General features: G+C 49.5%; 1 protein-coding gene across 5 annotated transcripts in view; it reads right to left on the reverse strand.

The window, feature by feature from the left end:
• IRAK2 (interleukin 1 receptor associated kinase 2) overlaps window positions 1-22515 on the reverse strand; it is a 78241-nt gene that overhangs the window by 36596 nt on the left and 19130 nt on the right. For 4 of the 5 annotated variants that reach the window (XM_021934203.2, XM_021934204.2, XM_021934200.2 and 1 more), the window contains exon 3: window positions 6255-6401. The exons of the other annotated variant lie outside the window; for it this stretch is intronic. In XM_021934203.2, the coding sequence (XP_021789895.1) occupies window positions 6255-6401 (147 nt within the window). The remainder of the gene's footprint in view (window positions 1-6254; window positions 6402-22515) is intronic. 5 annotated transcript variants of the gene reach the window in all.

Consider the following 22515-nt stretch of genomic DNA (forward strand, 5'->3'; position numbering starts at 1 on the left):
GGATCTTTGCCCTGCTGCTGTGCGAGTCTAGCAGCCAGGAGAATGCGAGCTGGAGACCCCCAGCTGCTGGGAGCTTGGCTGTCTGCAGGCCTGGCTGTGGCTGGCTCCGGTCAATCCCTGCATCTGCATCCCGACCATGATTCCCAGGGGCTGTTACCCAGGCACTGTGTGCAGAGGGTACACTAGGCAGACAGGACTGTGATGGCCAACGGACACCCTGGAGAGTCTGCCTTAGACCGAAGGCAGGACAGCAAGTGCCCACCCAGCCTTCCTCGGAAATGGCACACTGTGGTCCCACGGCTCTCCCAGCCTTGCCCGGCTCCCTCTCCATTTTCTTGCAACTATTTGTCCTAATGAAACCCTATCTTGTTGATGAAATCCTATCCTGTCTTGGTGTCTGCCTCTCACCAAGGACCTGGACTAATACAGGCCTCTGCTGGCCAGCACAGGGCCCCTGTCTTGCAGAAAGGCTGCTCTGTGATGGCCACCTCCACCCTTGCCCTGCCTTCTCTTGGCCTCAGCTCAGTACCCTTGGCCCGCATCCTTCAGACTGCAGTTACGTTCATCCAGTCTCCAAGTTTTTGGCCAAGTCTGTGCCACCTCACTATGAGTCACTTGACGGTTTTCTTTCAACCAACTTTAACTCCAGTGTTATGTATGCAGCCTTGTGTTAAACAGTAATATCCATGACGTCCCTAGTTCTTCTACACATGATCTATATTTGTGCTAATACCCAGGTTCTGTGCACCACTGCGGGTGTGGGCCCCACACTCTGGGAACCACTGCTCCAGACTAACTTGAATTCCATCCTGCTGCCATGCCTGGTCACAGGGCAGGGCTCTCACTGCACACAGGGTCCTTCTGTGCCCAGTGAGTCTGAGGTCAGACCTTGCCTCACACAAGTCATGAGTTTCCTATCTGACTTAATGCCTGGGGTTTGCTCAGGAGGCTCCCCCAGGCCTCTCCGTTTGGGGGAACCCCTGAGGCCTGCTCCTGCGACATATGAGGGCTACTAACTGGGTTTATTTATCCCTGTGGTCTTGGGGAAAATGAATGGACTCTGGTCTGGAAAATCAGACAGGACCCAGCAGCCATTACTCTCCATCTCTCCCTACCCAGCCCCCCACCAGCCATTACTCTCCATCTCTCCCTACCCAGCCCTTCCCTCCTCTGGGATCTAATCTGATGGGCTCCTCATGCCTGGGGTAGTTATCTGTGGTAGGTTAAACTCACAACCACAGTCTTTAAAGGCCCCCATTGTATGTCCAAGGGCAGAGAGAGGAGAATGAGAAGGAATTCTCCTGCCATCAAGGATACGAAAATCTCCCTGGATTCAATACAAAGTAATCAGAAGTTGGCCACGGGTGGATCATTACTGAAGCCAGCTGATGGGGACATGGAGGGTCATTATGCTCTTGGCTTTTGTATGTTTGTAATTTTTTCATATAAAAATGTTTTAAAATAATGGCTAAGGGAGGGGAGGGAGATGGGGCAGGAGAGTAGATGAACAAGATGGGATACTTGTTGGGTGATGGTGATGGATGGGGCTTGGGGGCTTCTATATAATCTTGTTTCCAAGAGTGAGGCACAGCTCATCTGACGCCAGATCAAGTGCCAGGACTTAGCTAAAAAACAAACCATTTCCTATGGAAATCCTTCCAGAAGCTTTCTTTTTCTTGCTTTTCTTTTTTGTTCTGTTTTGTTTGTTTTTGTTTTTGAGACGGAGTCTCTCTCTGTCACCCAGACTGGAGTGCAATGGCATGATCTCGGCTCACTGCAACCTCCGCTTCCCGGGTTCAAGCGATTCTCCTACCTCAGCCTCCCGAGTAGCTGGGATTACAAGCGCCTGAGACCATGCTCAGCTAATTTTTATATTTTTAGTAGAGATGGGGTTTCACCATGTTGGCCAGGCTGGTCTCAAACTCCTGACCTCAGGTGATCCGCCTGCCTTGGCCTTTTTGTTGCTTTTCTACTGAGGCTAATATTCCTGCTTTCTCAAGCAAAAGGCACCACCTCTGGTCCTGCCGAGCTGTGTCGCTGCAGGTCCAAGAAGCGGCACTGTATCTGACATAGGGTCTTCTATGTCCTGCCCTGATGCTGGCAGCGGGTCTACCCCCAGCTGCCCCATCTCCTTTATTAGTATCAGACAGATTCGGCTCAAGCGCTGGCTCCGGCACTACTCAAGATCTGACCTCAGATGAACCGTGCCTCACTTCTCTGAGCTTTCTCAAATGTAAAAAGAGCAATAATGGTCTGCTCCTTGTCCAGGTAAAAAGAGCTGATGTTTATAAAGCACAAAGGTCAGGCTGTGACACATGCAGTACTCGGTATTTTACCAAGGCTGGTGAAACTATGTGTAGAGTAAGTAAACAGATTCTGATAGCCCAGTGGCCTCTCCTACAGCTAAGGCTTTGTGATGGTTATTTCAGCTGCTCAAAACCCTTTTATCTGAATTCTAGCTTCGAGACTCCTTTGCTGAGGTGCTCATAGCCTGTCCATGGCTCCTCTGCTCATATATTTTCCTCCTCGGCCAGGCGTGGTGGCTAATGCCTGTAATCCCAGCACTTTGGGAGGCCGAGGCAGGTGGTCAAGAGATCAAGACCATCCTGGTCAACATGGTGAAACCTCGTCTCTACTAAAAATACAAAAAATTAGCTGGGCGTGGTGGCGCACAGCTGTAGTGCCAGCTACTCAGGAGGCTGAGGCAGAAGGACCACTTGAACCCAGGAGGCAGAGGTTGCAGTGAGCGGAGACTGCGCCACTGCACTCCGGCCTGGCGACAGAGTGAAACTCGGTCTCAAAAAACAAAACAAACAAACATATTTTCCTCCTCCATGTCTCTTCCCACTTCCTTCCCACCTACTGCAAGGGGGAGCCAGGGTATCACAGGGGTCAAGATGTGGGCCCAGTATCCGTCACTCCTACCAAAATCCTTCAAGATAATTGATCAGTTTGAACTCTGGGGCTCAGTGGAACCTTGGGGTTTTCCCAAAAGACACGCTTTGGGTGATTTAATGACATGAATGATTTCTTATTTTCAATTTAGGCAAAGATAGACAATCAACTTCCTGTCTCTGCCTGCAGATTGTAGTTATCATCTTGACCTGTCTGGGCACATTTGCTCCAAGTGCCATCAAGAAAGCAAATAGGGGCTGGGTGCAGTGGCTCACGCCTGTAATCCCAGCATGGGAGGCCAAGGCGGGCGGATTGCTTGAGCCCATGAGTTCAAGACCAGCCTGTGCAACACAGCGAAACCCCATCTTTACAAAAAATACAAAAATTAGACATGGTGGTGCAGGCCTATAGTCCCAGCTGCTCAGGAGGCTGAGGCAGGAGGATCACTTGAACCCGGGAGGCAAAGGTTGCAGTGAGCCGAGATTGTGCCACTGCACTCTAGCCTGGGTGACAGAGATTCCATACCCCGCCAAAAAAAGAAAGAAAGTAAATAGGGCCCTGTGCAGTGGCTCATGCCTGTAATCCCAACACTTTGGGAGGCCAAGGTGGGAGAATCGCTTGATCCCAGGAATTCGAGACCAGCCTGGGCAACATAATGAGACCCTGTCTCTACAAAAATAAAAAATTAGCCAGCTGTGGTGATGTACGTCTGTAGTCCCAGCTACTTGAGAGGCTGAGGTGGGAGGATTGCTTCAGCCAGGGAGGTTGAGGCTGCAGTGAGCTATGACTGTGCCACTGTGATCTAGCCTGGGCAACAAAGCAAGGCCTATTTCAAAAAAAAAAAAAAAAAAAGGAAAGAAAGTAAACAGCAAAGGCTGACAGAGACATGTGATATTTATTTTATTTTTATTTTTATTTTTATTTTGAGACAGAGTCTCACTCTGTTGCCCAGGCTGGAGTGCGATGGCATGATCTCAGCTCACTGCAACCTCCGCCTCCTGGGTTTGAGCGATTCTCCTGCCTCAGCCTCCCAAGTAGGTGGGACTACAGGTGCGTGCCACCACATCCAGCTAATTTTTTGTATTTTTAATAGAGATGGGGTTTCACCGTGTTAGCCAGGATGGTCTTGATCTCCTGACCTTGTGATCCGCCCGCCTCGGCCTCCCAAAGTGCTGGGATTACAGGCGTGAGCCACTGCGCCCAGCTCTTTACAGTAACCTAGATAAGGAATATCAGAAGGAACTGCTATGCCTATTACCTCCTCCATCCTGACCAGCACGCCCCTACAATTTCCCTATTTTGTTATAATTTTCCCTTTGGTCAGGACCATTTCCCCTTATCTTTCATTGCTGATCAAAGATCTGCACTTAAATATATATATATATATTTAGCTACAGGAAATAATCCAGACTCCTTGGCCTAGAATTAACTTTCTAGATTCAACCTATCTAGAGTGTCTGGAATGTTCATAATCTCAGATAACATTTAATGAGCACCTCCATGGTGCAACACTCAGGTGCAGGATTTCTTACCACAACATGATGCAATAGGGTCTATTATTCTCCCCATTTTACAGAGGAGCAAACTGAGGTACAAAGGCTAAGTAATTCTTCTACAAAACAGTGGCACTGGGATTCAAATATGAGTCCGTCTAATACAAAAGCCCACAAAACAGGTTCCTTTCAGCTGATGCTGCCCCTGGCTTCAGGAACGGCACCAGTGAACTGAGATTACGTGGATTTAGGGTCTCTGGCTCGTCACTCGGGAGGCCATAGGAGACAGGAAGTGAGGCAAGACTCCAGAGGCGAGGCGGTGAGAATGGAGATTGGGCTGAGCAGCAGCTCCCCTAGGGAGGTCATCTGCTGGCTGAGACATTCTGTCATTTGGAAACTTTTCCAGATCCCTTACCTGGGCACAGGTGACAGAGACAAATCTGAAGTGGTCTGAAAGGCTTTGGGATAGCAGTGAGTGCGATGGTTAGGGACGTGCGTGTTCAAATCACACAGCTCAGACATTACTTCCTATTTGTGTGACCTTAAGCAAACTGCTCTCCCTCTCTAGGCTTCAGCAGCCCTGTTACTGATGGAGGGGAGGAAAGTGGTGGGCAGGAAGCACCCCTCAATTCCCCACTGCATGGCTGCGAGGGCTGGGGCCTATGGAGATTGGACAGAGAAATGGTCAGACATCTGGCCCAGAGCTTGCAGGCAGGGCCAACCTGTGCTGGGGACTCGGGAGACCACGGGTGAAACACAGGCACCCAGCAGTACATGACCTCAGCCAGGTTAATTAACCTCTCTGTGCTTTAGTTTTCTCATCCATAACATGGGCATAATCACAATACCTAATTCATAGTTAGTTGAAGATTAAATGAGTCAATATCTTTGAAGTACAGTACTTGGAATGGTGTCTGGCACTAGAAAGCCTCCAGTTACTGAGTTATTTATTTTCTGCTCACAAAAATGGTAATAGATGTTTTATATGTTTTGTTACCTGATTTTTTTCCACTTTTCTACCTCCCTATATTGTGAATATGCTTTCATGTACATACGCATGTCTACATCATTGTTTTGTGGGGTTTTTTTTTGTTTTTTTTTTTTTTGAGACAGAGTCTCTGTCGCCCAGAGCTGGAGGTGCAGTGGCGCAATCTCGGCTCACTGCAAGCTCTGCCTCCCGGGTTCACATGCATTCTCTCACCTCAACCTCGGTAAGCTGGGACTACAGGCATCGCCACCCGCGCCCAGCTAATTCCCTGACCCATTTAGTAAAGAAACAGTTTCACTGTGTTTCCAGGATGATTCTCGATCTCCTGACCTCATTGATCCCACCCGCCTGGAAGCTCCCGAAGTGCTGGGATCACAGGCGTGAGCCACTGAGCCCGGCCATGTCTATGTCATTGTTGACAGTACTTTATTGTGACTGTCTGACATTAATTTTATCATCCCCCATTGTTGTTGCCAGATTTTTGCTTTCTTTAGGCACAGTCTCACTCTGTCACCCAGGCTGGAGTGCAGTGGTGTGATCATAGCTCACCACAGCCTTGCACTCCTGGGCTCAAGCAGTCCCCCTACCTCAGCCTCCTGAATAGCTGGGACTACCAGGTGTATGCCACCACGCCTGGATAATTTTTTTTTAATTTTTTGTAGAGACAAGGTCTCACCAGGTTGCCTAGGCTAGTCTCAAACTCCCAGGCTCAAGCCATCCTCCCTCCTCAGCCTCACAAAGAGCTGGGATTATAGGCATGAGCCACCATGCCCAGCCTCAATGTTTTGCTCTTATATGCTAAGCTGAATGTCCTTATAGATATATCTTCATTTCCTTAAATAAATGTGCTTTAAGTAAAAAAGTTAAATTTAAAATACCTGGGCCTGGAAAGGTGGCCATCCTCACAGGCTGCCCCTCTTCCTGTTCATCCTCAGTCTTTCTTACAGAAGCTGCCAAAGGCCTTTCTGGCTTCACACAGTCAGGGAAGGCTGGAATGGGACACCTGATTTCAGGAACTGGTTTCCCTGAAAACAAGGTGGAAAGAAAGTTATTACTATTCCATGAAGTGGGGTAGCCATTGAGAGACTGGGTCTGGAAGTCAGAGGCCTGGGTTCTGATTCCGGCTCTGCCACAAATGCACGGTATTGCAGGGCAGGAGGGGCTTTCCCTTTCTGGCCTCGGCCTCCCCATCTGTAAAATGCTGTGGGCCACGCACAGTGGCTTACACCTGTAATCCCAGCACTTTGGGAGGCCGAGGTGGGTGGGACTGCCTGAAGTCAGGAGTTTGAGACCAGCATGGCCAACATGGTGAAACCCCGTCTCTACTAAAAATACAAAAATTAGTTGGGCGTGGTGGCACACGCCTGTAGTCTCAGCTACTTGGGAGGCTGAGGCAGGAGAATCGCTTGAACCGGGGAGGCGGAGATTGCTGTGAGCCGAGATTGCGCCACTGCACTCCAGCCTGGGCGACAGAGTAAGACTCCGTCTCAAAAAAAAAAAAAAAAAAAGAGCAGTGGCTGAACATGGCAGTCCCGGCGAGGGTGGAGCTCTGATGTGCTGAGTCACACACACCTGCTTCCACCCAACCAGCTGTGTGACCTCCAACAAGTTACCTTCCTCCTCTTGGTCTCCCTTCCCTCACGTGTAAAAGGGAGGTGATAATGGCGTCCATTTGCCTCCCACTGGGGTGTCATGAGGGAAGGGAGAGTAGAGATGGGGATGGGCGCTATAGACTGCACATTTCCCTGAACATGTGAGTGTGTCAAAGACACCATCCCTCTAAGTTCCCACTCCAGCCCCTATGGATCAAAGTTCTGGCTATCCTACAACCTCCCTTCCACGTGGTGGAGACACACGCATCCTTCCCACTGGATGGATAGGAATCCTAAAAAACAGCAGTTATGGCCACTGAATACGGGCTGCACCAGGCCCAAGCCCAGCTGCACAGACATGAATCCTCACAACATCTCTGCCTTTCATCCCTGTTCAGAGATGAGGAAACTGAGGCCTGAGCAGGTTAAATTTACATTTACTTGCTAAGATCACATGCCAAAGGCAGGCAGGACTGGCCGAAGAACTCCCCTGCCTTCTCGAGGGTAATCGTTTCCTCTTTACATCAACTTGGGAAACCCCAAAGGTGCTTCGAGGGTGTGTCAACCTCAGCTTCCAGCCTGCTTCTCAGAGCTGCTCTGTGGAACAGCTTCCTCTCCCCTCCTCCACTGGGCCCTGATCTTATCCCTTCCGGCTGGGCCCTGCCGCCAGCTCAGTCAGCCTCCACACCCTTGCCAGCCTGCCTCTTACCAAAGTACACATCTGGCCTCGTCACTTCCCTGCTTGAAGCCTTTATGGGGCTCCCCATTGCCTAGATAACATCCACACTCCTTAGCCTGAATCTTTCTGTCTCCCCATTGCCTCCCAGATAAAACCCAATTCTATAGCCCTGCATTCAAGGCCCTCATTCTCTGATGGTTTGGGATAGACTCATGTTTGAGAACGACAAAAACTGGGGCACTGAAGTCCCAGGGAAAGCTGCTGACCCGCTTGACGTCACACAGAGCATGACATAAAGCGTGACACGGGGATATCACAACAGATGTCCCAGGTAGGGCTGGGATAAAACATCTCCCGCAACATTTCTTTGAACTGGTGAACTGTGCCTCTCTAAACAAACCAGTTGTTACCCTGGGACCTCACTTGTCAAACCCACGCTTTTGAACTAAAACAATAAGACCTAAATTTGCATAGCACCACACTGGCACCATGCAGATTTAATTTTCACAACAATCTCTGGTAGTTCATAGGTTTATCTGCTTTTTATTTTTGAGCATATTGAGGCTCAAATAAGTGAAACGACTTGTGTCAAGTAAAACAGCCAACAACAGTGAAACCAGTCCCAGGCTCACTGCAAGCTCCGCCTCCCGGGTTCACGCCATTCTCCTGCCTCAGCCTCCCAAGTAGCTGGGACTACAGGCACCCGCCACCACGCTCGGCTAATTTTTTGTATTTTTAGTAGAGACGGGGTTTCACCGTGTTAGCCAGGATGGTCTCGACCTCCTGACCTCATGATCCGCCCACCTCGGCCTCCCAAAGTGCTGGGATTACAGGCGTGAGCCACCACACCTGGTGTGATTTTATATTGTGGAGTTTTTTCCTTGTGATTTATTCGTATCATAGAATTTTTCAACAAAATGATTATGCATTATTTACACAGTAAAGTATACTTCTTTTTAAAAAACCAGTTAGCAAGCTAGCTAAAATAATGATAGAACTGAATCTTCCAAGCTAGTGTGAGTAGCATTTGCCCTGGAGACCCCTCTGGCTCCAGTGAGCAGACGATGAATCAGCCCTTCATGAGATTCAGATCTGCCTCACTTCTGTTTTTCACCAACGAATATCCACGTCGTGTATTGATACGTTCACTTCAAGCACCCCTCCCCACAACCCTGGCGATCTCAAGTCAGGAAGCTGAGGCTCAGTGGGGAACAAGACCTGCCGGAGGGAGACAGGAAGGCAGGCAGCACTGAGGCAGGAAGGCAGGGTCTCCTCCCAGAACCACGGACAGAAGGGCACCCAGAGAGCACGCACTTCTCTCCCGACCTGGGCTCCACAGGCACTTTGGTGGTTCGATAGGCCACGCCCCCCCCCATCCTGACTGCCATCAGGGCAAGGCCTTTGTGGCTGAAACTCGAAGTCTGGAAGCCAGTTTCTCTCCAACAAGGGCCTTGCTGGCAGGAATCACAGGATCACCGTCTGCCTCATGGCATCCCACAGGCCCAGGAGGAGAACAAACAGTGCCTAGGCCAGGCACGGTGGTTCACGCCTATAATCCCAGCATTTTGGGAGGCCAAGGCGGGCAGATCACCTGTGTGCCAACATGGCGAAACCCTGTCTCTACTAAAAATACAAAAATTAGCCAGGCGTGGTGGTGCACACCTGTAGTCCCAGCTACTCAGGAGGTTGAAGCAGGAGAATCGCTTGAACCCAGGAGGCAGAGGCTGCAGTGCGCTAAGATTGCGCCACTGCACTCCAGCCTAGGCAACAGAGCAAGACTCTGTCTCAAACAACAACAAAAACCAGTCCCTTGTACAGAATGACAATGAACAATGCCGGCGAGAGTGCTGATTAAAGCACGGGTCTGGAACAGAGCTGTCGCTCGCAGGGTGCACAGAAATGAAAGCTCTGCCTGTGTCCCCTAGAAGGCCACCCCCCGCCACTCCCAGCCCTCATCTTTCCCAGCCTCCCCTCTCTGGCAGGGAAACACTGCCTCTCTCCCTCCACCCTCCCTCCTCAAACCGCCTCAGGTGGGGCCTGTGTTCCTGGAAAGGCTTGTCATCCTTGTGACATCTGTGTCAAAAGGGCAGCAGTGGCTCCCCTGGCTCAGGGCCAGCTAGGCTCACTGAAATCACTTCCCAACAGTGACCTCCTTCAGAGGCCAGGCCCACAACAGTATAAAATCCGCCCTAAAGGTCTCACCTACACCCAGCACTGCCCATGACCCCAGCAAATGAGGCACCTTCTCCTTGTCTGAGGCCTGCCTGGCTGAGCCTCATTGTTCTCATCAGTAAAATGGGGATGAGGGCGATACTCACAGCCTTACTTAACTTCAGTGTCCTGTTCCTTTTTTTTTTTTTTTTTTTTGAGACAGGATCTTGCTCTGTCACCCAGGCTGGAGTGCAGTGGTGTGATCGCAGCTCACTGCAGCCTCAAACTCCTGAGCTCAAGCTATCCTAGCCTCCCATGCAGCTGGGATTACAGGCAACATCACGGCCAGCTAATCTTTAATTTTTTGTAGAGACAGCATCTCACTATGTTGCCCAGCCTGGTCTCAAACTCCTAGGCCCCAGTGATCCTCCCACCTTGTCCTCCCAAAGTGCTGGGATTACAGGCATGAGCCACTGCTCCCAGCCCAGTGTTCTATTCAGGATAATGTTTTGTTCAGCACAAATCTTTGCCTCTCTGTCAAAACACACTTGGCAGGAACATCAAGGCCACCAACCCATTTGTGGCCGACCTCTGTGGGCTCCACCCATGGGGAAGATAAAAAATGTCATTATGTTTTCATCCTAAAGAGAGTACAGCTTTTCTCTTTCTTTTTCTTGTTCTTTCTGCAGTGACATGCGGTGGCCCCACCTGGCACCACAGGGCACTCGGAAGTGAGCAGGGGTGAGAAATAGATGGGGAGGGGCAGTGTCGGCAGGGCTACCTGTGGCCAGACCTGTCAGCACACCTGGGGCTGACATCCACCCTCCCACACAAGAGGCACCAGGCCACACCCAGCCACGGATGTAAGCCACGGATGTCAGTCAACAGAGCCCCACGTCAGCCCCAACAAGAAGTTTTGGTTTCCTGTGAAACCCCCATCTTCGCGAGCTTTGAGTTTTTAGGTGTCTTTAAAATGCAAGCAATAAATGGTGCGTATAAACACGAACCGCCCTCATCTCCACCCTGGAGCTACCGGTGTGGTCTGAGCTGGGTGGGCGGGCAGGTCCATGCATGCCTGTTCACTGTCCAAACCTGAAGGTGGAGAAAATAGCCTCTGTCCTCATCCCTCCAAACCTGCTCCCTGCTAGCTAGACAGACGCAATGCCCACTTGTTCAGGCTGGCACACCAGAGAGCTAATGAAATAAAAATAGAACACCAAAGGCAGGATGAGGCAAAGGAGGCCAAATGCCCACAAGAAAGGGCTGTGACGAACTTTAACTCTCACGCTGAGCTTCCTGTCTGCCAAGGTGAAGGCTCAGGAGTGAGCTGCTCATGGACTTCCTATCACAGATAGACAGGGGCAGCCTCAGGCTTCCAAGACAGCACTCTTTCCTCCCAGGATTAAATTCTCAAGAGAATTCCACACATAAAGTTGATTCTGCAGGATTGTGAGATCCAAAAATACAGACTGTGATCAAAGAGAAGAACTGGGATCACGAGAGTAAGTGTGGGGAAGCGTCGGCTCTGGCTTGAACCAGACCCAGGCTCTACAGTTCCAGCTTCACGCCCAGGCACAGACCTCCTAACCCTCTGAGCTTCATGCGCCTCTCCTGTGAAGTCAGAATAATAACCAAACACCTCCCAGGGCCGTCCCAGGGCCGTCCCAGGGTTCCATGATGACAAATGTGAAGTGGCTGGCCCAGAGCAGGGGCCCGAAACGCTGTGCAAGCAGCCACCCTCCTTCAGTTCTGCCAGAAAGGTGCAGATAGAAAAGAACCTCTGATTCCCAACTCAGGCCTCCAAAGGAAGCATTTGGAGTGGAAGGCTATTTTTAACATTTTAAACACTCTAATGGAAACCGATTCTAGGTGGGCAGCGATTTGGTGCACAGTCCCGAGAGGCACAGTGGCCGTGAGGGCAAAGTAACACAGGAACCCAGAAGCAGGGGAGGTGGGGGCCTGCGCCCACACCATTGGCAGCCAGCCTCAGTCACACACTGGAGGCGGGCAGCCCAGCGTTCTCCCTGCTGGGACCCCCAGGGACGGGAAGGGGATGCAGGTGACGGAAGGAACAGCTAATCTACAGCTTAGGTGGTCACAGGCACCAGGAGGTTGACATGGTGGTTCTCAGAGTCTGGATTTTTTTGTTTTTGTTTTTGAGGCAGAGTCTTGCTCTGTGGCCCAGGCTAGAGTGCACTGGTGCAACCATAACTCACTACAGCCTCTACCTCCCAGGTCCAAGCAATCCTCCCACCTCAGCCTCCCAAGTAGCTGAGACTACAGGAGCATGACGCCACGCCTGGCTAATTTTGTTTTTGTTTTTGGTTTTTTTGGTAGAGACAGGGTTTGCCATATTGCCCAAGCTGGTCTCAAACTCCTGGGCTCAAGCACTCTACCTGCCTTGGCCTCCCAAAGTTCTGGGATTACAGATGTGAGCCACTGCACCCCGCCTGGAATCTGGATATCTTTGACAGCTGCCTTGTTGAGGCTGAGAACCCACAGTGATGAGGGCTGAGTCCCAGATACAAGGAGGAAATGGGGGAGGGGCAGAAGCGCTTCTCTGTGCCCCTGTCATGGTTCACCAGAGCTGGCTGCCAGGCATGATTTCTTTTTCTCTCTGATTTGTTTTTGGAATGCCTGTGCTCTCCCTAATGAGCATGAATCACTGAGGCCATGGAAGGCAAATGAACTCCCAGCAGTCTGCAGCGTGTCCTGCAGTCGGGCTCAGCAGCAGGGGGACCCTCCTAAGCCTTGGCTTCCTCATCTGACAAATGAGATGTGGAAGCGGACCCCCGTCCCCGAGACTTGCCATGAGGATAAAAAAATTAACACCCAGCAGATCTAAGCTACCATCATTTGCTACAGTCTCGCTCTGTTGCCCAGGCTGGAGTACAGTGGCACGATCTCTGCTCACTGCAACTTCTGCCCCCTGGGTTCAAGCGACTGTCCTACCTCACCCTCCCGAGTAGCTGGGATTACAGGCACACACCATCACGCCCGGCTAATTTTTGTATTTTTAGGAGAGACGGAGTTTTGCCATATTGGCCAGGCTGGTCTTGAACTCCTGACCATCCGCCTTGGCCTCCTACTACTCCGGTGATTCATCCGCCTTGGCCTCCTACTACTGTTATTATAATGACCATCTCTAACTCTAGGTCAGGCTTTTTTTCCTAAGTTCTTTCCCATATCCGTGGCCTATTTAATTCAGATTAATTAAATAGATAACAGCTCTGGGGGATAATTGCTACCAAGTATAAGGTAATTGTCTTATATCTGAAGAAAGCAAAGCCTAGAATGCAGATTTATTTATTATGTGCTTGTTTATGCCCCACTTCCCTCGGGAGAAAGGATTAAAGGATGTTTATGGGTGCTGGGCCTTTGGCTGATGGCGCCTGGGCTGTCACACTAGCTGCGTGAGAACATTTCACATAGTGGCAAATCCAGGAGCTGTTGGAGCAGAGGGGACTCAGAGCCGGCAACAAGGTCTTTCCTGGGTGAGCACACTCGGGAAATCCCCCGGACCCTTCACGCCCGTCAAACTAAACAGTAATTTGTCCTTAAGCTGACTCATGTGGCCAGAATAGATCCCTTCCAGAACAAACAAAAGTGATTCAGCTGTAACTAAAGCACCCTCGTGCCAGCAGGCCCTATCAGAGACAAACACAGCTTTCTGTGCCCTCTCTTTTCCTTTCCCTCCTAATCCCTGGGTTTGGCCCTCCAGGCCATACACAGTCACACACACACACACACACACACACACACACACACACACACACTCCCAACTCAAGCTAGACCTGAAATGAGGCAAACCTGAGAGCACAGCCTGCCTTCCTAATGGTGCAATCCCTGGTTCCCCAGTGAACTTGTACTCCACCTGCTGCTGAAATGACTCTTTCTCATTCATTCATTCATTCATTATGTTAGGGAATGGGGAATCCTTTATCAAAACTGCCATAATACTGACATTAAGCTAGTTAAATAAAAGACATCTAATTATAAACTAGGAGGAGCTCTACACTGAAGACAAACTCGAGGGAGGGGTGCCTGATGGACCTACTTCCATAGGCTGGCCAGGAAAAGCTGCCATGAGGAGGGGCCACGTATGCAGACACCCAGAAGATGAAAAGGACCAGCATGGAAGAATGCAGGGAAGCTGGGAGGGACAGTGTTCCGAGGAGAGGGAACACATGTGCAAAGGTCTTTAGGGAGCAAACAGTTGGCATATCCCCGCAAGTGAAGGATGACCCTAGTGGCTGAGGGGAATGACTGAGGGGGAAAGTGGTAGAGGTGAGGTCAAAGAGCTGGGCAAAGGTAGACCATGCAGGTCCCTGTAGGCCACAGTTAGGCAGAACCTTACCGTAAGCACCCTGGAACTGAGGTAACCTGTAGCGGAGAGAGTACTTACCAAATAACCATCTGCTCCCTCTCATACTCCTGCCTCCTTAGCAGTTAGGCTGGGTGACATGCCTGGTTCTAGCCAGTGGATTTTTCTTTTTTTTTTTTTTTTGAGACGGAGTCTCACTCTGTCGCCCAGGCTGGAGTGCAGTGGCGCGATCTCGGCTCACTGCAAGCTCTACCTCCTGGGTTCAAGCGATTCTCCTGCCTCAGCCTCCTGAGTAGCTGGGACTACAGGCACACGCCACCACGCCCAGCTAATTTTTTTGTATTTTTAGTAGAGACAGGGTTTCACCGTTTTAGCCAGGATGGTCTCGATCTCCTGACCTCATGATCCGCCCGCTTCAGCCTCCCAAAGTGCTGGGATTACAGGCATGAGCCACCGCGCCCGGTCTAGCCAGTGGATTTTAAGTGGAGATGCTATCCATCACTTCCTGGACAAAGCACTTAACAGCTAGTGAGCCTCTTCCATCCCTCTCTTCCCCAGCCACAGTGACTTTGGAAGCCACGTGTTCTAGATGACATAGCTGGCTACAAGAATGCAGGAGACTGCATGACCCATACTGGACTTCAGGTGAGTGAGAAATCAGTATTTGTTGCGTTGAGCAACTAGATTTCAAGGTTCATCTGATACTGCAGCATAACCGAGCCTATTGTGGCTAATGCATCATCTGAGTATGTGTCCAAAACTTGCAACCGGAGGAGCCTAGTTGTAAGAGCTAAGCATCTAGCAGGAGTTCAATAAAGGATGGTTCACTTCACCCTGGCTCTTACCCTTCCTCTCTAAAACCCTGGGGACTGGCTTGGAGGTATTCCACACTCTGTTCATTCTAACACCACTCTCAAGAGACCAACAGTGATTAAAGTCTTGCTTTTTTCCAATGGAATAACGAATGCATGGAAGGAAAAGCTCAAGTGACCTGTCCTTAGCCACTCAGCAATTAACTTTAAGAAAACCTCTAGCCGGGCGTGGTGGCGTGCGCCTGTGGTCCCAACTACTTTGGAGGCTGAGGCAGGAGAATCGCTTGAGTCCAGTAGGCAGAGGTTGCAGTGAGCCAAGCTCATGCCACTGCACTCCAGCCTGGGCAACAGAGTGAGACTCTGTCTCAAAAAAAAAAAAAGGAAGGAAAGAAAGAAGGAAAGAGGGAAGGAGGGAGGGAGGGAGGGAAGGAAGGAAGGAAGGAAGGAAGGAAGGAAGGAAGGAAGGAAGGAAAGAAGGGAGGGAAGGAAGGAAGGGAGAAGGGAAGGAAAAAAGAAAACCTCACCATCTCGTATGCTTTGAACCTTCCCAGTCTACAAAAAAAGTAGATAGGGCAATGTCTTTACCCATTTTCCAGATGGGGAAAGTGAGACTTGATGCAATCTAGTAACCTACCCAACAAGGGGGTAAGGTCAGGCAGACCTGAATTCCCATGCTGGCCTCATCACTACGGGCTATGTGGCCTTGGGAAATTACTTAATCTCTGAGCCTCAGTTTCCTTTTCTATAAAATAGGGATAATAAGAGTTGTGAGAAAATATGCTTACCTGGCACATATCAGGTGCTAAATACAAGCTACTACTAGAACCCAGGTACTCTGACCCCTGGCCTGTGGTTTTGGCCCACAACAGTGTCACCTCCAGTGGCATGTCGCAGTGGGCCAGGGTCTAGATGTAGGCATGTTCTGTTGTGCCCTAGCAGCTGGAAAGGGGCGGAGGCGGAGCACCCTTCCAAGAGAGCAGGCACACAAGCCCTGTCTGGACCTGGCACAGCCCTGCCCCTTCGGGAGAGGAAGGGTTTATTCTCTTCTGTTTCATTTCACATAGCAGCCCCAAATTTTCCACTCAATGAGAGCCCAGCTCCAGGAAGGAAATGACTCTGGCTGAGATGCCAAACCCAAAGTTAGAAACTGTCAGAGTTGCACAACCAAGAAGAAACTGCATGAAAATTGTGAAACTGAAGACTTCCAGGAAGATAGTAGCAACAGATGGGAAGAGAAAACCTTGGTCACCTCCCAAACCCCTTCAGACTCCTCAGGTGTCTTCCTATCCTGCTCAGTTGACACCTGGAACCTCACAGGCCCGGCCTCCCAGTCCATATGGTGGCGAAAACAAGGGGATACTCCCAGGTGGAAGCCCTCCAACGTCTTCCCTTCACTCCTGGGTGAAAGCAAACTCTTGGCGGTGGCCTGCATGGCGCTATGTGGCCTGACCCTACCCTGTCCCCAGCCTCAGCCCACCCCTGGGCCTTTGCACATGCTGCTCCCCCTGGCTAGATATGTCTGTGTGGGCCTTCACTTCTTGGTCCACTATTCCTTTTGAAGGAGGTTCAAGTTTCACTGCCTCAGGGAAACTTCCCTTGATGAGATCAGATCCTCTCATCTTGTACTCTCCTACCTGCCCTCTCCACCTGACCTACATTTATCCTTTCAGCACTCATACTGCAGTGGGTGACATGCATCTGTGTGTTAGCTCCTATGTGTTAGCTCCTTACAATTCATCTCCCACTGGACTATAAACTCCTTGAGGCCTGGGACCTTGGCTATGTTTTCATGGTTGCATCCCCAATATCTAGCACACAGAAGGCACTCAGTAAATGTATTTTTAGGCCAGGCGTGGTGGTTCATGCCTGTAATCCCAGCACTTTGGGAGGCCAAGGCGGGTGGATCACTGAAGTCAGGGATTCAAGACCAGCATGGCCAACACGGCAAAACCCCATCTCTACTAAAAATACAAAAATTAGGCTGGGTGCGGTGGCTCACGCCTGTAATCCCAGCACTTTGGGAGGCCAAGGCAGGGGGATCACCTGAGGTCGGGAGTTTGAGACCAGCCTGACCAACATGAAGAAACCCGTCTCTACTAAAAATACAAAATAAGCCGGGCGTGGTGGCGCATGCTTGTAATCCCAGCTACTCGGGAGGCTGAGGCAGGAGAATCGCTTGAACCCGGGAGGCGGAGGTTGTGGTGAGCCGAGATTGCGCCATTGCACTTCAGCCTGGGCAACAAGAGTGAAACTCCATCTCAAAAATAAATAAATAAATAAATAAATAAGAATACAAAAATTAGCCAGGCGTGGTGGTGCATGCCTATAATCCCAGCTACTCAGAGGCTGAAGCAGAAGGATCACTTGAACTTGGGAGGCAGAGGTTGCAGTAAGCCAAGACTGAGTCACTGCACTCCAGCCTGGGTAACAGAGTAAGACTCCATCTCAAAAAAAGCCAAAAAATGTATTTTTAGTTCCTTATTAACTCTCTTGTCCAGCTCCTGCATATCTAAATCCCTGTGGCAGGGCCAAGTGCACCCGGTTTCCAGCCTCCACCCTCAGAGCCAGAGCCATCTGCTCCCTACCATCTACAGGCTCAGCCCCTAACCCAGCCTTTGGAGACACTTAATCAGCTCTAGAGCTCAGCATTGATTATAGTGGATTCTCCTCTCTCTGGGAGCCATAGCTGGGATACTCACCTCTGCCTCAATTCCTGCTCTTAAGGCCCTAAGATGCCAGCATATAAGGTCTGGAGCCCAGCCCATGGTCCCCTCCTAAGCCTGGTCATCTGGAAAAATCCCTCTCTGCAGTAGGACTCTCGTCGTTAAGCCCTAGGGTGATGGTGGACCCCAGCCCCAGAAACAGACTCTTTTCGTGCTAGATGCTGGTCTGAACATACAAGTACTGCCCCTGACCCCCTAGGTTCTCCATCATGGGGCTTCCCTGAGATGCCCAGCACCCTCACCATGGTCACCATTTCCCCAGAGCAGTGACTCACAAAGTATATTGATCTCATGGGCATATTAGTAAGTATCAAATGAAAAGGAATACTATGGTCAAATATGAATGGGAAACAATAGCCTAAATAAGTTTCTTTGCTGCAGGACTTATCAGAGCCTTCACAGTTGGTATGCATTGTAAATCTCCAAAGGTGGAGGCAGTGATAAAGTATGCGGGGTTTCCCGAGTTTAGTTATTCATGAACCCTTTTGTTTGCAGCAGGGTATCTTGCTGGACCAGTCTTCTGAGGCACATGGTGTGGGAAATGCTACCCTAGACCATCACCTGCCACTGCAGATGCCCTATGCATATAGTACTCTCCCCATCACAATGAGGAAGCTTTCAACTAGGACACAAAGGCAGTATTCCCCCTTCCTGTCTGACCCAGAGAGTGAATCTTCATCCAAGACCCAGTTCTTCCCTGGAGGTTCAGAGGTCCCAAAATTCACAGAGGACTATTTTTCAACTAGTCTTTGCCAGAAGATGGGAGATGAAATGGAGAGGAGAGGACAAGAAAGGGCTTCACCTTACAAAATGGGGCATCAGGAGACACTGCCTATAGCTTATGGAAGAAATGTAAGTATATTTGTTAACACTGCAAAGCCAACCTATAGAGGGACTGAAAATAGTGGTAACAGGTGGAGTTGCCCTAATCTGAAAACCTGAAATCCAAAATGCTCCAACATCCAAAACTTTTTGAGCAACAACATGACACTCAAAAGAAATGCTCATTGGAGCACTTCAGATATTGGATTTTCGATTAGGGATGCTCAGCCACTAAGGAGATAATGCAAAAATTCCAAAATCTGAAGAAAAAAAAAAAATTAGCTGGGCATGGTGATTTGCACCTATAGTCCTAACTACCTGGGAGGCTGCAGCAAGAGGACTGTTTGAGCCCAGGAGTTCAAGACAGCAGTGAGCTATGATTGCACCACTGCATTCCAGCCTGGGCAACAAAGCAAGACTCTGTGAAAGAAAGAAAAGAAAGAAAGAAAGGAAAGAAAGAAAGAAAGGAAGAAAGGAAGGAAGGAAGGAAGGAAGGAAGGAAGGAAGGAAGGAAGGAAGGAAAGAAAGGAAAGAAAGGAAAGAAAGGAAAGAAAGGAAAAGAAAGAAAGAAAGAAAGAAAGAAAGAAAGAAAGAAAGAAAGAAAGAAAGAAAGAAAGAAAGAAAGAAAGAAAGAAAGAAAGAAAGGGAGAAAGGGAGAAAGAGAGAGAGAGAGAAAGGAAAGAAAGGAAAGAAGGAAAGAAAAAGAAAGAAAGAAAGAAAGAAGAAGAAGAAGAAGAAGAAGAAGAAGGAAGAGGAGGAGGAGGAGGAGGAGGAGGAAGGAAGGAAGGAAGGAAGGGAGGGAGGGAGGGAGGAAGGAAGGAAGGAAAGAAAACAAAGACCCAGCCTGTAGCTAACAATCCAAGTCAACAAGAATCCCCATTTTGGGGGATCTCAAGATCCCCCTGCCTCAGCAGCAGGGAAGACCATGGTACTAAGCTTTTTAATCATCTGATCTCTGCTCCACCTTTCTCAGTTCTACTATTGACCCTCAGAAGAGGTTTTCTGCCAAATACAGAGAGCTCAAAGGCAAAAGTCAAATTAAGAGTCCTGCCTTCCCATCCAACTTACTGTTTCAGGTGGCTTCAAGGGAAGCTCCAGGTAAGCACATTACACTGGGGGGTGAGGTGGGGAGGCTAAGGACAGAAGCCAAGAAGTAACAGACCAAACACTTCAGGGCTAAGAATTAAGATGTGTCTAGGCTGGATCTTTGGCTGTGATTACCACAGCAGAACTGATTTTCTTCTGCCATGAGAGCAGAAGCTTCTTGGTTTTTGACAGAACTGTGGTGCCAAAGAAACCACAGCTGAATCTGATAAAAGCTGGAGATTATTTGATTCCTACAGCTCCACTCAAGTCCCAGACCCACACCAGCAGGAGGTGGTTTGTGAAAGCCAAAGAGCCCTAAATAAAAGCACATTCTTTCCAGTTCCGTTTCACATAAGGCCACAGAGAATAATGAACATGGAAGCTCCACTTCCCCTGCCTCCAAACATAGCCAGAAATCACGGAGGACCAGCTATCAGAGCAGTGGTTCTTTTTTTTGTTGTTGAGACTGAGTCTTGCTCTGTCACCCAGGCTGAAGTGCAGTGGCGCAATCTCAGCTTATTGCAATCTCCACCTCCCAGCAACCTCTGCCTCCTGGTTCAAGAGATTCTCTTGCCTCAGCCTCCCGAGTAGCTGGGATTATAGGCACGCACCACCACGCCTGGCTAATTTTTGTATTTCCATTTTTATTTATTTTTGAGTGTCACTCTGTCGCCCAGGTTGGAGTGCAGTGACACAATCTCAGCTCACTGCAACCTCTGCCTCCCAGGTTCAAGCAATTCTCCTGCGTCAGCCTCCCACGTAGTTGAGATTACAGGCGTGAGCCACCACGCCTGGCCTAATTTTTGTATTTTTAGTAGAGACGATGTTTCATCATGTTGGTCAGGCTGGTCTTGAACTCCTGACCTCAAGTGATCCACCCACCTCGGCCTCCCAAAGTGCTGGAATTACAGGTGTGAACCACTACGCCTGGCCAGAGCATTGGTTCTGAAACCTCAAGGTGCATCAGAATCACCTGGGGAACTTAGGCCAGACTGCTGGGCCTCACCCCTAGAGCTTCCGAATCAGCAGATGAGGTGGGGCCCAATAATTTGCACTTCTAACAAGTTCCCAGGTGATACTGATGCTTACGATGCTTTGAGAATCACAGATCACTGAGAACCAAGGGCTGCCAAATAGGCCAAGCAAAGAACTTACTCCTTTAACAGGGAATGGAGTTTTGGCCAGGCACAGTGGCTCACGCCTGTAATCCCAGCACTTTGGCAGCCGAGGTGGGCGGATCACGAGGTCAGGAGATCAAGACCATCCTGGCTAACATGGTGAAACCCCGTCTCTACTGAAGATACAAAAAAAAATTATCCAGGCATGGTTGCGGGCGCCTGTCGTCCCAGCTACTCAGGAGGCTGAGGCAGGAGAATGGCGTGAACCCAGGAGGCAGAGCTTGCAGTAAGCCGAGATCACGCCACTGTACTCTGGCCTGGGTGACAGAGCGAGACTCTGTCTCAAAAAAAAAAACAGGGAATGGAGTTTTACAATTGCTCCTCTGCCAGATTTGTTGACTGCTATAGACAAGTAACTACCTCGTGTTTCTCATCTCAAGTGGTAGTTTTTATTGTGGCTTCCTGTTCAAATTCCACCACTGAATTTGGGTGTGCTGGGGGAAGGGGATGTAGACAGCTTCTCTTTGGTTGAGAGGCGCTGGGTCACTGGGCCATTAGAGAAGGCTACATATCACCCACACATACCAGACTTGCCCTAAAGGAAATGACTGATTAGGCCGCCAGGCCTGTCTCCCTTGTGGAAAGCAGATGTTTCATGCATGTCAAGACAGGTGTATATGGATATGTGGGTGGTCAAAATGGACTGTGGCAGAAACTGATAATTGTCCCTCCAATACTGATTTCCTCCTCTTCTAGAGTACTAGAAGCTTTAGTTGCACATATAACCTTCCAACTAAAGATTACATTTCCCAGCCTCCCTTGCAAGCAGGTGTGGTTCTGTGACCAAGTTCTGGCCAATAGCTTATGAGAGAAAGTAGGTGAGCAACTTCCCTGGTCATGTCCTTAAAAGAAGTGGAGTGTGCCCACCCTTTTCCTCTTTTTCTCTTCTTGCTGGCTGCCGTGTGCATATGGGGGCACAGAGGGGCCATCTCACATGTGAGAAGCCTTGTGTCCACGTTAGCAGAACAATAAAGAAGAAAGAGCCTGGGCCACACCACCACGGAGCTGCCACATGAGCCTGGGGCAGCCTGGCAGTCACAGGAAAGGGAAATGAACGCCTGTCTTTCAGCCACTGTTGTCTGCACTTGTTTAACAGTAGTTGTTGCGGGAAGTCAGGGACCCCGAATGGAGGGACTGGCTGAAGCCTTGGCAGAAGAACATAAATTGTGAATATTTCATGGACATTTATTAGTTTCCCAAATTAATACTTTTATAATTTCTTATGCCTGTCTTTACTGCAATCTCTGAACATAAATTGTGAAGATTTCATGGACACTTATCACTTCCCCAATCAATACTTGTGATTTCCTATGCCTGTCTTTAATCTGTTTAATCCCGTCATCTTCATAAGCTGAGGAGGATATATGTCACCTCAGGACCCTGTGATGATTGTGTTAACTGCACAAATTGTTTGTAGAGCATGTGTGCTTGAACATTATGAAATCTGGGCACCTTGAAAAAAGAACAGGATAATAGCAGTCTTCAGGGAACAAGGGAGATAACCTTAAACTCTGACAGCCGGTGAGCTGGGTGGAACAGAGCCACATTTCTCTTCTTTCAAAAGCAAATAGGAGAAATATCGCTGAATTCTTTTTCTCAGCAAGGAACATCCCCGAGAAGGAGAATGGCCTCTGAGGGTAGGCCTCTGAAATGGCCCCTTTGGGGGCGGCGTCTTTTACAGTCAAAGCCGAAGGGATAAAATAAGTCCTGGTCTCCTGTAGTGCTCCCACACTTATTAGGACGAGGAAATTCCCACCTAATAAATTTTGGTC

This window comes from Papio anubis, chromosome 2 (assembly GCF_008728515.1).
Source record: "Papio anubis isolate 15944 chromosome 2, Panubis1.0, whole genome shotgun sequence".
NCBI classification, from domain to species: Eukaryota; Metazoa; Chordata; class Mammalia; order Primates; family Cercopithecidae; genus Papio; species Papio anubis.